This window comes from Chelonia mydas, chromosome 20, assembly GCF_015237465.2.
Source record: "Chelonia mydas isolate rCheMyd1 chromosome 20, rCheMyd1.pri.v2, whole genome shotgun sequence".
NCBI lineage: Eukaryota > Metazoa > Chordata > Testudines > Cheloniidae > Chelonia > Chelonia mydas.
The window spans coordinates 16242215-16258418 of record NC_051260.2 but is presented as its reverse complement, the minus strand read 5'-3'; the positions used below and the strand labels follow the sequence as shown (position 1 = coordinate 16258418).

At 47.9% G+C, this 16204-nt stretch overlaps 1 protein-coding gene across 18 annotated transcripts in view; it reads left to right on the top strand.

The window, feature by feature from the left end:
- The first annotated feature begins 1952 nt into the window (after nt 1–1952).
- The window catches only part of CACNA1A (calcium voltage-gated channel subunit alpha1 A), a 157322-nt gene continuing 143070 nt past the window's right edge, over nt 1953–16204 (top strand). For 9 of the 18 annotated variants that reach the window (XM_043532892.1, XM_043532895.1, XM_043532902.1 and 6 more), the window contains exon 1: nt 1964–3847. In XM_043532892.1, coding sequence (XP_043388827.1) covers nt 3552–3847 — 296 coding nt within the window. In that variant the 5' untranslated portion in view covers nt 1964–3551. Of the gene's footprint in view, nt 3848–16204 lie in introns of all 18 variants that reach the window. The other 9 variants (XM_043532891.1, XM_043532889.1, XM_043532897.1 and 6 more) reach the window with 4 other exon arrangements.

Sequence of the window (16204 nt, the reverse complement as noted above, 5' to 3'; positions counted from 1 at the left end):
TTTGTATTGTCAGTATAGTTAGGACAGTGTAGTTAGTGTAGATCTGTTTTTAATACCCACTGGCAAATACCTCTATTGACATATAGCTATTAGGGCTTGTCTATATGGGGAGGTTAGTGAGCGCTAAGCTAGGGTGTGAATGCAAAGCACGCTAGCTACTCACACTAACTCCCCGTGTGGACACTTCTACTGTGCACTGACAGGGCCTCCAGGTGGTTTAGCTTAGTACACTTCCAAAATGTATCAAGCTAAGGTGTACAAAGGCATGTTATTGTGCCGTGTCTACATGGGGGGGTTAGTGAGGAGCTCCTAGCGTGTACCAGCTACTGCAGGCTCTTCCCGCGTCTAGACAAGCCCTTTGGTAAATTTTAATCTAGACTCTCCACCCCCACTGAGTGTAAATAACACTGAGGGTAATTAATCATTGGCACAATTTACCAAGGGTCATGGTGGACTCATCACTGGCAAATTTTAAATCAAGATGGGATGTGTTTCTGAAAGATCTGCTCTAGGAAGGATTTTGGGGAGATCTCCGGCCTGTGCCATACAGGTGTTAACAATGGTCCCTTCCGGCCTTGGAATCTGGAATCTGGGCGTATGCACCAAGAGTGGAATCTGTGTACAGGACGACATTATCTTGAAGAACCACAATTACTTTAGGGTCAATATCTGTTCTTTCTATCCCCGTTCGCCATGTGGTGCCATCTGCTTCAGCACATGGACACCTCCGGAGTTGGAGGCTCCCAGAAATTTGTTACGATACCAATAACGATTCTAAGTGAGGAGAACACACTCCTCACTCGGCCAGAACTCCCATTGCCTTCAGTGGGAATTCCACTTCACTAGAGGAGGGCAGGGGAAGGCCCTCAGTGGGGCTGATTCATGTTCAGCGAAGTCTTTAATGCCAGAAAATAATCCACTGCCCCCCCAGACCATGCAAATTTCATGGCAGCTAAATGGCCCCTTGAGCAAGTCAAGGGAAGATCTGTTAACACAAGCCATACCCCCAGCTTAACTTTCTCATTGCAGCTGGATAAATATTTCCACCTCTGTCTCAGGATTTAACCCCACAGGGCCCAATCCTGTGAGGTGCTCAGCACTCTCAACTCTCATGGGGGTCAGTGGGAGTTAAGAGTGCCCAGTCCTATGCAGGAAGCAACAAAATAACTGGAGATGAGATTCTGCTCTGCTCTGGCGTTTGTGTCTGGAGTGACTTTGTTTACTTCATTTTAGGAGTGAATATGGTCTGGTGTAACTGGGAGCAGGATGTGACCCACTGGCTGTAGTAGGAGACTGCACAGTGGTAACTTAGAAAATTATATTAAAAATACCCCACCAAGCGATTTCATTTAAAATCTGAACAGAGGGGGGCACAACCTTACTCCAAGACGACTTACTTCTTACTCAGGCCAAGCACCCACTGAAGGGAGGGAAAGTGAATTTGCCCAAATAAAGATGGAAAAACGCGAGTCAGAAACGCCTCAGGATCTGGCCAGTGGAGTTGTTCTGGATTTACACCAATGTAACTGAGATCACAGAATCCTCCCAGCTATTTTTCTTTCAAGGAATGTGTCGGTTTCGTTTAGAGTTTGCACAGATTGCTTAGCTTTTCATTGCATTACATCCCACATACACACGCACACTCTGGCTCTCCTCTCGCTCAGTACCCTTGTAAATCAGGAGTAATTCTTAGTTACACTGTCGTAAAACTGGTGTAAATTCAGAGGAGAATCAGGGCCAACTCACTCCTTTTCCCTGCTTGCCCCCCAAAGAAACATGAGACCTGCACTGAACTCAGAAGCTAGCCATGGAGCCTCAGGAAGAGACTCTGATCTCTATTACCCCAGTGTGAATCCTCAGTCACTCCAGCGAAATCATGAGAGATTCACTTTGGATTTACACTAGCGTAACTGAGATCAGAATCCAGCTGGGGGAATACTTAGGGAAAACTACAATTTGTTTCTAGGTTTTCCAAACTGGAGGTGGATGGGGAGGAGAAAAATCTGCCCCAACCTGCCTTTCCTCTCTCTCAATCTCTCTCTTTCTCCCAGAAACTCCACTGGGTTAGGCTGGGCAGTGGCAACTGATTGGTCCCAGGCCATCATGTGCTAAGCGTTGCTGAGGCTTTGGGATGGTCTGAGCTTGCATTAAATTGATCAGTTCCTGCACATTATAGCTCAACCTGCCCGTGAATCAGATCTTTTTTTTTTTTTCCATTTTTTTCTCTCTCTCTCCCAGTCCCTCCCTCCCTAACACCAGTCTTATTTTAGCTATAACCCAGGAGGAGGAGGAGGAGGAAGACAGGGCAGAAAAAAAGACTAGCCATTGCAGCATCCAGGAAACCCTTATGAGTAGATGGTGGATGGGACCTGCTCCTTCTCTCTTCTTTTTCGTTTTTGGATTTTACAGGATTTCTTTGCTGCATTCAACTCCAAGATGATGCAAAATTGACATTCAGGCGCTCACACCAAAATCATAATAAGGCAGGAAGCAGAGACCGCCGGTGAACTTGCAACAGGAAAAAACCAACCAAACAAAAAATCCAGCCTACATCTTAAGACGCTTAGCAAGACCCCAATAGCCTTTTATTCCTCTCCAGATCTTGCAAGGTTTTGAAGACGGCAGGATGATGCACAAGTGAAAGCAGAGACCTTGGGGGGGGGTGTCTTTTTTTTTGCTTTTTTAAACATTATTGTTATTTTCTTCCCTGATGCTAACATTTTGGGGGGGCGAGGCTAAGGGGAACGCACTGATTTTAAAAACAAATGTTAGGGTACATTTGTTTTCAAGCGTGCAAAGCTGAACAGGACAGAGGAAGGGTTGCATTCTTTATTTTTTAATTTCTTTTTTTTTTTTTGCCAAAAATTGCATTGCAAATATATAGTTGCGGGCCCGTTTTATTTCTTTGTAGCGCACTTCCCCACCCCCCGGGCTTGAAGTGAGGAGCTGGTGCATTCAGGGGTTTTAAATTGAATGTCGGGAGGGAGGGAGGGAGGGAGGCAGGGAGGAGGCGCTGCACTTGCTATATTTGATCGTAATTATTTGTATTTCGTTACTTTGCTGGGAGTGAGACATTTTTTTAAATTGCTTTTTTTTTGGGGGGGGGGGGTTGGGCTGGCGGCGAATTGCGGTTTTTGGGTTGCCATTCTGTTTTGTGGGTGGCTCTTTAATTATTCTTTTTAGCGCTGGCAACCCTCGGGCGAGGTTGGCGCATCGATGAGTTGTTATTTTTAATTGCAGAGCACCATTTGCCGAGGGTGGTGCGTTCGTTTTTTCATTGCAATTTTCTTTGGGGGGGGCTGTGCGTGCGCGCGTGTGTGTGCGCGGGGGTCGCATCGGTGCCTTCCCTGAGCGGGGCGGAGAGAGGCTTGAGGAAGGATGGCCAGGGTCTCTGGTGCTTTCGCCGGCCGTGCTCCTGCCTGAACGTCCCCCTCCTTCAGCTGCCAGCCCCCCGAGCAGCCGCAGCCGCAGCAGCCGATGGGATGTGACCAGCTTCTCTTCTCCGGCAGCGTCCTCAGCATCGTAACCCCCGGCCCTTTGCTCTTTGCAGGATGGCTCGCTTCGGAGACGAGGTGCCGGCCCGCTACGGGGCTGGCGGCTCCGGGGGCGCTGGCTCCGGGGGCGCGGCGGGCGGTGGAGGCGGCCGGGGTGCAGGGGGCAGCCGGCAGGGCGGACCGCCCGGGGCCCAGAGGATGTACAAGCAGTCGATGGCCCAGCGAGCCCGCACCATGGCTCTCTACAACCCCATCCCCGTCCGGCAGAACTGCCTGACTGTCAACCGGTCCCTGTTCCTCTTCAGCGAGGATAATGTGGTGAGGAAATACGCCAAAAAGATCACCGAATGGCCATATCCTTTCTGTTGGGGACCCCCGCACTCGAGCATCCCTCCCCAGCCAGGCAGCTGCACCCCCTAATACATGCGTCCCCAGATCCAGGCATCTGCACCCCCTAACGCATGCACCCGCCGACCAAGGCAGCTGAACCCTCTAAGGCATGCACCCCCAGATCCAGGCATCTGCACCCCCTAATGCATGCAACCTCCACCCAAGCAGCTGCCCCCTGGGATGCATCTAACCCCCACCGAGGCATCTGCCTCCTCCACGTATGCATCCGCACCCCCTAACTCATGCATCTCCCGGCCATGAATCTTCCCCCACTGAGGCCCCTGCACCCTGTCATGTATGCGTCCCCCCCACTCACACATCTCCACCTCTTAATACATATACAGCCCACCCATGCCTCTGCATCCCCTAACTCATGAATCTCCCTACCTGGTTTTCTGCACCCCAGTCCATGAATCCTCTTCAGCCTAGGCACCTGCACCCCATCATGCATGCTTCCCGCCACCCACACATCTGCACAGCACCCATGCATAGGCACCCTTCTCCATGGATCCCCTTCTCCCAGGCATTTGCACCCCAACTTGTGCATGTGGGCCTCCCACCCTAACCCATGTACCTTCACCCCAGCCCATTTGTCTCCACCTCTCAACTCACCCGATCCCCTCCACCCGCACTTCACCTCCCCCCGCTGTACCTCTGCACCCCACTCCCCACCTTCCACTGCATGCCACGACCTCAGTCCAGTCACCTGCACCCCCAGCACAGGTAGCTAACGTTCTTGCCCATGATATCTGCCTCCCTAGGGCACAGTCTGCCTGGCACACCCTGGCCAGTCCCCACCCCTCAGGGGAAGGGGTTTAGTGGCATTTCATGGTCAGACAGCTTTTCCCCAGGTTGAGGGGTTCAGGGTGTGGATTACAGAACAGGCAGGACATGCAGAGGCCAGTCTGGGAGTGGGGCCTCCACCCGAGCCAGTTCGTGGGCAGGGGGTCTTGGGACTTCCCTTGCAACATGGGTCTGTCAGATGGGTAAATGCCCAGCATCCATCACGTCCACGGACCTTCCAGTGGGAGGCAGTGCAGGGGTTTGCGTGTTCCCCGACAACACTGCCCATCCATGTGGAATGGAAGGGGGAGCAGTGAGCCGGGGTCTTTGCCATCTTTGTGTGTGTCTGCAAGCCATTTCACGAGAAACAGAAACAGGGGTTCCCCAGCGAACCCCTTGTTGGTCCAGAGAAAGGGGATCAGTAATCTATGGTCTCTAACGCTGCTTCCCTGCTAGAAGAAGAGGAGCAGACAGCACAGAGTCCTCACTGCTGAAATGTGGCCCAAAGGGAGGGGCACGGAGAAGGGTGCGTGTGGAGGTCTCATTAGCAGTGGGGATATGAGACAGGATGTTGGGTAATTGGAGGGTAGGAAGCTTTGCTACTGTCCAAAGCCTTTCCGCAGACACAGCAATGGGTGGATGGTGCATATTTGCATTACATAGAAATTAGACCTATCAATACACAGGGCCGAACTCTGCTCTCTCTTACACCAGTGTCAGCCCAGAGTCACACCATCAAAATCAGTGAGGTTACTCAGGCTTTAAACAGGTGTAACTGAGAGCAGAATTTGGCCCTCAGGGAGATAGTATTGCCCCATGTTTATTATGCCTGGCTGCCCAGAGAGAGATATACTGTGTTTTATTTGTGCACCCCTATGTGCAGAATTACAGAACAAGGGACGTCGGGGTCACTTCCCTCTGCTACATGGGCGGAGCTCCCATTGAAGCTGGCAGAACATATGCCCGTGTATTTGGGTGCAGAATCAGACCCTGGGACCACACATTGCATTGGCAGAATAGCACAGGAATTGCCCCAGCCACCTTTCATCTGCCCCTGAATGTACAATTAATTTCACAAGTGAGGAGGGGTTGGGGGTGAGAAGAGAGATTTAGGAGCCACTTCTGGCCATATCTGCGGACTCTTTCTATTGAAAGTGGTTTCCCAAGCTGGGCGGAGAAACTGAGAAATTGCTGTCTCTGCATCTGATGCTTCAACTTTGGTATGTAAATACCTTATTCTCTATTGTGATTTTTTACTTATTTGCCATTGTCTAGAGGGAAAGCCAGCAAACCACATAAACCCCCACCCCCTTTCAAAATATGGCTGAGTAAAGCCACCCTGTGTATCTCAGAATGTATAGTTTTAAAAGAAACATTATCTATTCATAATATGGTTGATAAAGGTCTTGCGTCTGTTGAAAGCTTGGTGTAGTTTGGCAGTGAGCAAGGTGCTTTGGTGCCTGGATGGGAGAAGGTAGTTCTATATAGCATTGTGAGTTACCTGGATGTTAAACCCATACTGGTGTATTCGCCTGAAATCTGATGCGCATGTTGTTGGTATCTGATACCTTTATGTTAAAACTGTGTCTTGAAAAATTATCTAAATGGGGCCGTCTTAAGGTTTTTTGGTAGTAAGTCTCTTTCTAGGAGCAGTTTCTAGCATGTGTTTCCCCTCAGCTTGGTTTAAAAACTGAAATACGGCACCCACATTTTAGCGCCAGGTTCTAATTTTGGTTACCCCGGTGTAAATCCGGAGCAGTTTCTTTCAAGCCTGTGGCATTATGCCTGTGCAACTCAGATCAGAATCTGCCCCTTGATTCCTGACACATACCCAAGCCTTGCAAATACTAATTTTAAATTAGAAACAGTTTACAGTAGATATTCACCCCTCAGATAGCTGGCTAACTGAGCATGTGCACTGCAGTGCTTAGATACTCTGCTGATGAATGCTGTAGGAAACAGTAGGATGGATGGACAGATAGATCTCTGCTAAGATCCTTTTTTCCATACTGTTTTGGGGGCACTGGGTTTGTGAGAGATGCAAATTATTCTAACCTATAATTGTCTGGTGCATAAATCTTCCTTTACCTCAGGGAGAATTTGGGGGACCAATCAAAAGACAGTTTTTTTGCTGTGTTGTGTCTGGACCCACAGAAGTTAGAGATTGTAAAGGTTGTTTGGTTCCATATAGGCCGCATTACTGGTGATCAGGGCAGGATTGTTCCCGACAGTCTGTTTGCTAATGCTTACTCTTACTGCCCTACTATTCAGCAAACTGGTGTACGCACGCCAATAGCCTGCTTGGTATTTCAGCACATCTTCTGTATGATTAGATTATGTACTATCTACCGGTATGATCCCTCCACTCCTCATTCCCCTAGAAGGGGAATCTGTGCACAGCATTGCAAAGTCCGAAAACCCCAGGGGAATGAAATGGGCAAGGTTGCTAACAGAATGTCTTGGAACTGCCTGAAATTGACAATAGGTGAGAAATTTGGAGGCTAACTCTGTCCTTCTCAGCTCACCCTCTTTTGTGCCTAGATTTTGCAGTTTAGATGTTATCTTAGAACAGATGACTAGACAAGGCTAAGCCTGCTTCCAAAGAGCAACGATAGCTGGGTAAAACAAGGACAGAGGGAGAGATTCAGAACTCAGTTATGCTGGTGTGAATCTGCATTGCACTGAAAAAAGTGGAAGTAACTCCAGTTTCACCATGCAGTAAGTGAGATCAGGATCAGGTGTTGAGTGCCTAAGTGAGAATTTTTGTGGCATGGTGGAATTATGTTAGATTTTTAAGCTACTATTAACACTTCTTTGTTAATGTTCTGCGTAACAGGATTTGAGTGTATTTTGGAGCTGCCATTAAAGACAGAGGCATAAGAGGTGTGTAGTGGACAAATTATGCACTCTGTGCGTGCAGTACAGACGTCCAGAGTCACTGACCAGTACATGTTTAATCAGCAGAATAAGGTCTTTGTATGGATGTCTGCACCCTGTTGTTATAAGCAATAACCCTGGTATGAATTAGGTGGCTATTGAAAATATTCGTTTAGTGCATGCATTAATACATTTGGGGGTTAAAAAATGTGTTTGCACTATGTGAATAGGGATCTTTCCCAGGTGAGTGCTCTCAGCTTCTTGAAATCTAAGTTTCCATTTAAGAAACAGTGCCCTGTCCTTAGGGTAGGGAAGAAAGCCTTGCAGTTTTGTGCTAAGTGTAACCTGACAGACTGCTGTTTTCCTTAGTCTGCAGAGACTGCACCAGTGCCTCTGTTGCAGCTGCTCAGAGCTCTGCAATGTAGAAACTGGGTGAGAGTCTTGTGAGTTTCACTTCTGGTATTGTAAATCCTATGGGTAGAAATGAAACTCAAGGGAATCTGGTCATTTTCAGTCTGCTGCTGCTGCTCCTTGGGAAGGCTCTGAGGAGCTGCTGGGGGAACGCTCTGGTGCCTCGGGAGGAGAACAAAAAAAGGTAGATGGTCTGATTCTCCTCTCACTTACACCATTGATTTTAGATGATAATCATTCCTGATTTACACCAGGGCGAGAGGAAAATCAGGTCCAGAATTTGTGGAAGGGTAGAAGAGAGGAGACCGCCTACTATCCCCACCCCTCATGCAGAAGGCAGGAGCATCTAGAGGTGGGAAAACAGAAAGAACGTCTCCTTTCTAGTAGCAGATGGGTTGTGAGGAGATGGAGGCAGACACCTGCTGGCCAGAGACTGATACCAAACATGGAGCCCCTGAGTAGGATCCCAGGAATGTACCCTGGTGGGAATCCCAGAAAACCTTTCCCTTTCATAGCAGTTCAATAGGGAGGGTTGGCTTCTCACCTGGATACTGCCACTTTTAGATTGGTCTGTGACTAGTACATTTACTCCTCTGCTATCTGGTATCTAGTCAAATTTCCAACCCTTCTTGGTGGGTCAGTGGGGGCCTGTGAGATTGGGTGGGTGAGAAAGTAGAAGAGATGAATGGGATAGGTGAGAAGAGAGAAGTACGTAGATTGGAAGTACCGGCTTTAGTTCTGTGGCTGTACAACACCCAGCAAAGTTGCGTCCTGGTCTGTGATGAGTGTCTAAGCACTGCTGTAGTACATCTAATAAATAATGGACAGCCCCTAGCACAGCGGGGTCTCGGTCTACGACTGCTGTTCCTAGTTGCTACAATAATACACCTAATAAATAAGGTAAGTGCCCAGCACTGTGGGGTCATGGGCCATGGCTGGAGCTACTAGGTGCTATTGCAGTCCAAATAATACTGATAAACAAGGTGTGAGTGAGAGTGTATGTGACCATGGGAAAGAGAGAAAGTATAAAAGGAGAAGAACAAAATGTAGGGAAAGAAAAATAGAGAGACACAGTAGGGGGAAGGAGTGAGAAGGAAAAGAGGACAGAGACATTGAAGACTACTCAGGAAGAGACACACTGCGATCTATGATAGGAAAGAAGAAGTGGAGTGAAGCCAGGGAGGAAAAGATGGTAACAAAAGCCTGATGGAGTAGTGGTATCAGCGGGACTGGATGAACAGTATTTGCCAGGGATATTGTTTGACGGATTTCACTAGGGTTGGTTTACAGATCCTTGTTTTGGTGGTCAGTAGCTGATCAAATACCCTTCAGTGACAAAACTATTCTACCAATGCTGGTGAAATCTGTGGACTAACATAGTCAACAGATCGTGATTCCTGTAACTTGTCCTGCCGTAACAATTAACTTACATTTTAAAATATGTATTAACACTCAACTGGAGGAGGGTGGCCTTATGGTTAAGGCGCTGGGTTAGGGCTCAGAAGTTGACCTTGGACAATTTACTTCATCTTTCCGTGCCTCAGTTTCACCAGCTGTGAAATGGGGGTGATGCTTTCCTTCCCCTACCTTTTGTCTGTCTAGACCCTGATGCTGCAGACACATGCATGCCTGACTTTACTACTGGGACTACCCCGGGTAGTAAAGTTAAACGTGTGTTAATGTTTGCAGGATCAGGGCCTTTTTCATAAGTGTGTTGGACGCCATCTTAGCTGACACACCGGGGGCTGAGCCAGGGACTTCCGGAGCTAAAAGTATAAGCTGCTACAGCTCCCTGACTGGGGCAATGAGATGCTCATCTCCTCTGGGGATTAGGCACCAATGGTGTGCTGTAGCACACCCTTGCCCGTGGGTTACGTAACTTTTTCGGAGGAGGGACTGGGTTGAACTCCTTCAGCATACAGTGCCTAGCTTGGGGAGGCTCAAGTCTGGGTGGAGGCCTTTAGACAGTGCTGTAGTACAAGTAAGATCAATAAGGAGAAAGTTGATTGTCGATATGGTACAATTAAATGAACTACAGTAAGTGCGTGCAGCTGATTTATTCCCTTGAATTGCAACGGGGGTTGCTCTGAGGGCGGGGGGTTTGGCGACACAATTATTTTCACTCTGGCTAGTTGGCTTAGTTTTCGGGCTGGTAATTATTGGGCAGGTTTTTCAGATGAATTTGGAATGAGGTCTGAATTCAGAGCCCACTCAGGGCAGTGCAAAGTCTCCCTTGACTTCAACACGCTTTGAATTTAGGCCTTCAGTTTTGGAACTGCTTAGACAGTGAAAGATTGCAGGCCAGGATCCATTGCAATGTGTGTGTGCGTGTGTGTGCTGTTAGCATTTAATATGTCCATCCCAGTAGCCCCCAAAGGCCCCAGTCAGAATTGGGGCCCCGTTACGCTAGGTACTGTACAAAGCCACAGGAGTAAACAGTCACTGCCCAGAGGAACCAACAGGCTAAAGAAGACTAGGGAGGGATAAAAGGTCAGGGAGAGAAATAGAATCACATTCAAATCTGTAAATGTTAGACACAGTGGAATGGTTAATTTTTTTAATACAAATAAAGTAAGAATCAGCTATGCCCGTCTCTCCCTCCATCTAGCCTCTGTCCATTGGCTTGCTTCATAGAGGCGATGCAACTGAGTTGAGTCTCAAGGAGAGATCGGGGTCGTGTATGTGTCGCCTGGTAGCGTCTCCGCCTGGGAGCGCTTCCAATGAAGTTTTAGTCTGGATTTCCTGTTAGTACCTCGTTTTGCAAGGACTTAGAACTCTGCCATAAACAAATTTGCTCCTGGCTAAAATGCATCCGGGAAGATCTCAGCCCAGGAGCATATACTACCCATACAGTATACATCTGTATCTAGCTTTCCACTTCTGGTTCTAAAAGATACATTGGGCTAGTGAGATGGATCTGTTTCTCGTGTCATTCCATGGAAATCAGGGACGATTACCACGCCAACCTAGTGACCACGATTAGCTAAGCTGAACTCTAGCAACACCTACAGGCCCTACCACTGATCTCGCACAAGAACTAGCCTGAGTAAAAAGGCCATGCCCTGAAGGTTGACAAACCTTGGTTTTGTTGGATCTACGGGGACGGAAGGAAGAGATCCATCTTCCAGTGAGAACTCCAGGCCTCCATTCCTGCAGCATTCAAACCCAGGGGCTTGCTCATATTCCCCTTGCTCTTTGAAATCAGACGACTTGTATGAGTGAGGGTTGCAGTTCAGCAAAAACAACGAGCTGCTCTGCAAAAGGACAACCCAAATTCTTAGCCCTTGAGTACTGGTGTCTGTGAGGCAGGTCTTACACATTACAAAATTCATCCCCCCTATTGCAGCTGTAAAATTTCCATTGTCTTTTGATTCTTCTGTTTGCACGGTCAGCTTAGAAAAAATCACGGGCCTGGTTCTCCCCTGTACCACAATGAGCATCATTTACATGCATGCAAACTGGGTGCAAAATTCTATCATATCAAAGTGGTGTTTTACATCCTCTTTGCCCAAGTGTAAACAGGAACGTAGCCTGATTCACCCTTGTCCTAGTGCAGTACCAGTGCAAAATGCTACCATACCAATGAGGTAGCTTTTTACACCCATTTTGCACTCCCTTCACGTTTATGTACTTGATTACTGAAGGTGCAGGGCAACTAGGAATCAGGACACATATAATTAAAACAACAAAAATTGTCCTTCATCGTGTTACTAACATCTGAGATTATTAAAATGCAAAGATTGATGAGAATCAGGTCCGGATCTTCAGCTCTTGCAAATAAGTAGAAGTGTTGGAGCTAGCCTGATTTACAAGAGCTGAAGATCTGGCCCCCAATGTCCTTGTTACTATTTTTATACCAGATGCAAGTTTTTGTATATTTCACCGACTTTGGAAAAGAGTGAGCTCAGTTTTGATTTGGTTTATAGTCAATTTTCCTGGTTCACACTGCGCCCTGAAGTGTGCCCTGCTAAATGGGAATGTTTATTTTTAATAGCCATTTCTGTTGGAATTACAAAGAACTCGTTTTGACAGAATCTGTGTTCATGCCCAAATCTGAGCAGACAGTGTCCATGGCTGATATTTTGTCCTTTTGGGGTATGCTTTTAACTAGCATGTACTGCCCAGGTGTTCCTGATTCTGATCTCATTTATGCTAGTGTGTAGCTGGAGGCATTCCTTTGAAGTCTATGGGGTAGAAGTCAGATTTATCACCGGTGTGACTGAGATCAGAATCTAGCCCCAGGTAGATAAATAAATGTCCAAAATAAATATAGAAAGTCTTATTTTCATCTCGTGCATGCTGCTTTCACAGCATTAGCTCCCCCTGGCCTGACAGGAGTCTCTGGGGGTTTATACCAGTGCTAGTGATGGGAGAATCAGGCCCATACAGAATGCGTCTGGCCAATGGAACTAGGCTGTTGGTGGCTAGCTGGAAATCCAGTGTTGCCAGCTCTCTTGTGATAGCTGGTGTTTTGGTTTGAGCTCCAGCTCCTGAAGTCCCAGGATTCCTGAAGTCAGGGAATCTATCTTGAAGCACTTACACGAGAGGAAAGTGATCAGGAACAGTCAGCATGGATTCACCAAGGGAAGGTCATGCCTGACTAATCTAATCGCCTTCTATGATGAGATTACTGGTTCTGTGGATGAAGGGAAAGCAGTGGATGTATTGTTTCTTGACTTTAGCAAAGCTTTTGACACGGTCTCCCACAGTATTCTTGTCAGCAAGTTAAAGAAGTATGGGCTGGATGAATGCACTATAAGGTGGGTAGAAAGTTGGCTAGATTGTCGGGCTCAACGGGTAGTGATCAATGGCTCCATGTCTAGTTGGCAGCTGGTATTAAGTGGAGTGCCCCAAGGGGTCGGTCCTGGGGCCGGTTTTGTTCAATATCTTCATAAATGATCTGGAGGATGGTGTGGATTGCACTCTCAGCAAATTTGCGGATGATACTAAACTAGGAGGAGTGGTAGATACGGTGGCAGGTAGGATTAGGTTACAGAGGGACCTAGACAAATTGGAGGATTGGGCCAAAAGAAATCTGATGAGGTTCAACAAGTGCTCCTGCACTTAGGACGGAAGAATCCAATGCACCACTACAGACTAGGGACCGAACGGCTAGGCAGCAGTTCTGCAGAAAAGGACCTAGGTTTGACAGTGGACTAGAAGCTGGATATGAGTCAAGAGTGTGCCCTTGTTGCCAAGAAGGCCAATGGCATTTTGGGATGTATAAGTAGGGGCATAGCCAGCAGATCGAGGGACGTGATCGTTCCCCTCTATTCGACATTGGTGAGGCCTCATCTGGAGTACTGTGTCCAGTTTTGGGCCCCACACTACAAGAAGGATGTGGATAAATTGGAGAGAGTCCAGTGAAGGGCAACAAAAATGATTAGGGGTCTGGAACACATGACTTATGAGGAGAGGCTGAGGGAACTGAGATTGTTTAGTCTGCAGAAGAGAAGAATGAGGGGGGATTTGATAGCTGCTTTCAACTACCTGAGAGGTGGTTCCAAAGAGGATGGTTCTAGACTATTCTCAGTGGTGGAAGATGACAGGACAAGGAGTAATGGTCTCAAGTTGCAGTGGGGGAGATTTAGGTTGGATATTAGGAAAAACTTTTTCACTAGGAGGGTGGTGAAACACTGGAACGCGTTACCTAGGGAGGTGGTAGAATCTCCTTCCTTAGAAGTTTTTAAGGTCAGGCTTGACAAAGCCATGGCTGGAATGATTTAATTGGGGATTGGTCCTGCTTTGAGCAGGGGGTTGGACTAGATGACCTCCTGAGGTCCCTTCCAACCCTGATATTCTATGATTCTATGATTCTATGATTACATCAGCATCTCAGCTTTTAATTTTTAAACAAAGTACAGTTCTAGTTCTCCTGGTCATGGAGAAGAGCTTGGAAATGTGACTCCTACAGGTCAAACACCAGAAGGCAAAGGAAAAGACCCCAAGGATTATTATTTTTAAAAGATCTCATGATTTTTGATGCCGAACTCATGGCTTTTGAACACTGGGTCTCAGGAACGCTGTAAGTTGTTCTTGTGCGTTTTTATTCAAGTCGGGCAGTTCAACAGGATTACACCAGGGCATGGATTTGCCCCAGAGCTAGCATGAATGACTCTCACTAATGTCAGTTTATCCTAGCTCAGTGTTACCTGGGGTGACATATCCAGAGAGGGGAAATGACTGCTGAAGTGGAGGCCAGAGTGTGATATACCTGAGCAGAAATACATCAAGCTGTGATGTGCCCTGTGTGAAAGGAGGGGAAATCCTTTGGTCAGTTTTGTTGGAAAGTGGGCCTGCAGGGAGATGGTGTGTTAAACTGTCATTCGTCTTCTGAGCCCTTGGAACCTCTCTTCACATTTGGAGGTACGTGGGTGTAACTCACTCGACATTGTGTGCCGTGTGCCCAATCCACAGGAAATATGGGTGTGTTACAGCTCCAGCTAGGGAGCTTTAGCTCAAGCTATAGAAACTCATGCTTTTAGCACTGAAGATCCCTGACTCAGTCCCTGGCATGTTGGGTAAGATGGCGGCTGTCACATTTGCAGAGCTAGGTGGCTGACGTAGCAAGTAGTATGCACTACTAGGTAAAGCAGTGGTTTTAGGACTCAGGAGAGCCTGGTTCTATTCCTAACTTGGCTGCTGGGTGACTTCAGACAAGTCACTTCCCCTTCCTGTGCCTCAGTTTCCCCATCAGTAAAATGGGGATACTGAGAGTAACCTTATTTGAGATGCATGGATAGTAAGAGCTAGAAATCATTACTAAAGACGCTGTCTGTGGTGTTGTCTCTCTGCTCAAGCTCAATCTGTCCCTGTCACTTTATGCAGAGTCCCATACCTTCGTGCATACCCTAATAGGGAAGAGATTTGAGCCAGGCCCCATAACTCTCCAAGGAGTAATCGGGCCCCATAACTCTCAAGGGAGTAATTGGTCCCTAAGCCAATGACCCATCCTTCTGCTGGCTTTTCCAGCAGCTCTTGGGATGTTGGCATATTTGGGTGGGCCACACTCCATTCCCGGTGAAGCCGCAGTGTCCTGCCAATGGGTTGAAATCACACTCCTGCGCCTGACTTCCTGTGAGAGGATGCAGCTTTGTCCTTACCAGCAGCAGCGGGAGGTGGAGCCTCAAAGACATGCAAAAGTGTCTGGATCTTGCTAGCTGCATACAGTCCTCTCAGAGGCTGCTTTCTGCTGAGGCAAACAGCGCCTAGAATTACCTGCCTCTAGAGTTTTCCCTGATTGCAAAAATTAAAACTCCCCTTCACCCCCCTCCCCCGAATCCTGATCAGGAAGAGCCTCTGGGGACTGTCCCATCTGCGGGTGGAAAGACAGCCGGTGGCAGCTTAGATTTAGCAGGGGCGACGTTTGTCAGGTCATGGGATCCATAGCACCTGCAGGCTATTGTTACCACTCTGAACGAGGGGCTCAGCTTTGCTATTACAAAAGCAGCACTGGGTAGGACTCAGCAAGGGCAGGTCATCCATTCCAGCCGAAGCGAGGATCGCATCCTCTCGCCCCTGCTGCAGCTTTGCTCTGAGTCTTTGGCTTAAAAGGAGCCCGAAATCTCTGTTGAAAATTCAGTCAAAACAGCATGAAACTGCCCATTTCCAGCATGGTTCAGTGGTTGAAGCAGCAGGCAAGGAGGTGGGAGTCCTGAAGCTAAGCCCTGTGAGGAAGGCAGCGTGTTCTAGCTGTCAGGGGAGCAATCTAGGAGTCAGGATTCCCAGGTTCTCTTTTCTGCTCCAAGGGCGTGTTATTTAGGGGTTATTGTGAGGAGCCGAGAGCTAGGTGTCCTGCATTGTATTCCTCCCTCTAGGAGGAAGTGTTACTTAGCAGTTAGAGCAGAGAACTGGGTGACAAGACTCATGGGTTCTGGGCCTACCCCTTAAATTAGGGAATGGTGAACCACAGCTTCAGGGCCCTGTGGGCGATTGTTTATAGTGCTTAAGGCAGGGGTCTGAGAGCCAGGGCACCTGGGCTCCTTTAGCAGGCCTGTGAGCTGGTGTTGTCAGTGCTTAAAGCCAGGCATGCTAAGCCAGGACTCTTGGGTTCTGTTCCCACCTCTCGGACTGTCTCATTGCATGGCCCTAAGTAAGCTCTATCCCCCAGTTTCTCGACCTTTCAAGGTGGCTTAAATCTTTTGTATTTTCAAAGGGCTTTGAGATCCTCAGACTGCAGGTGCGAGGGAGGGCAAAGGATTGTTATTAGTAATGCAGAATGGTTCGCTGGGCCCAGGTTTGCTCAGATG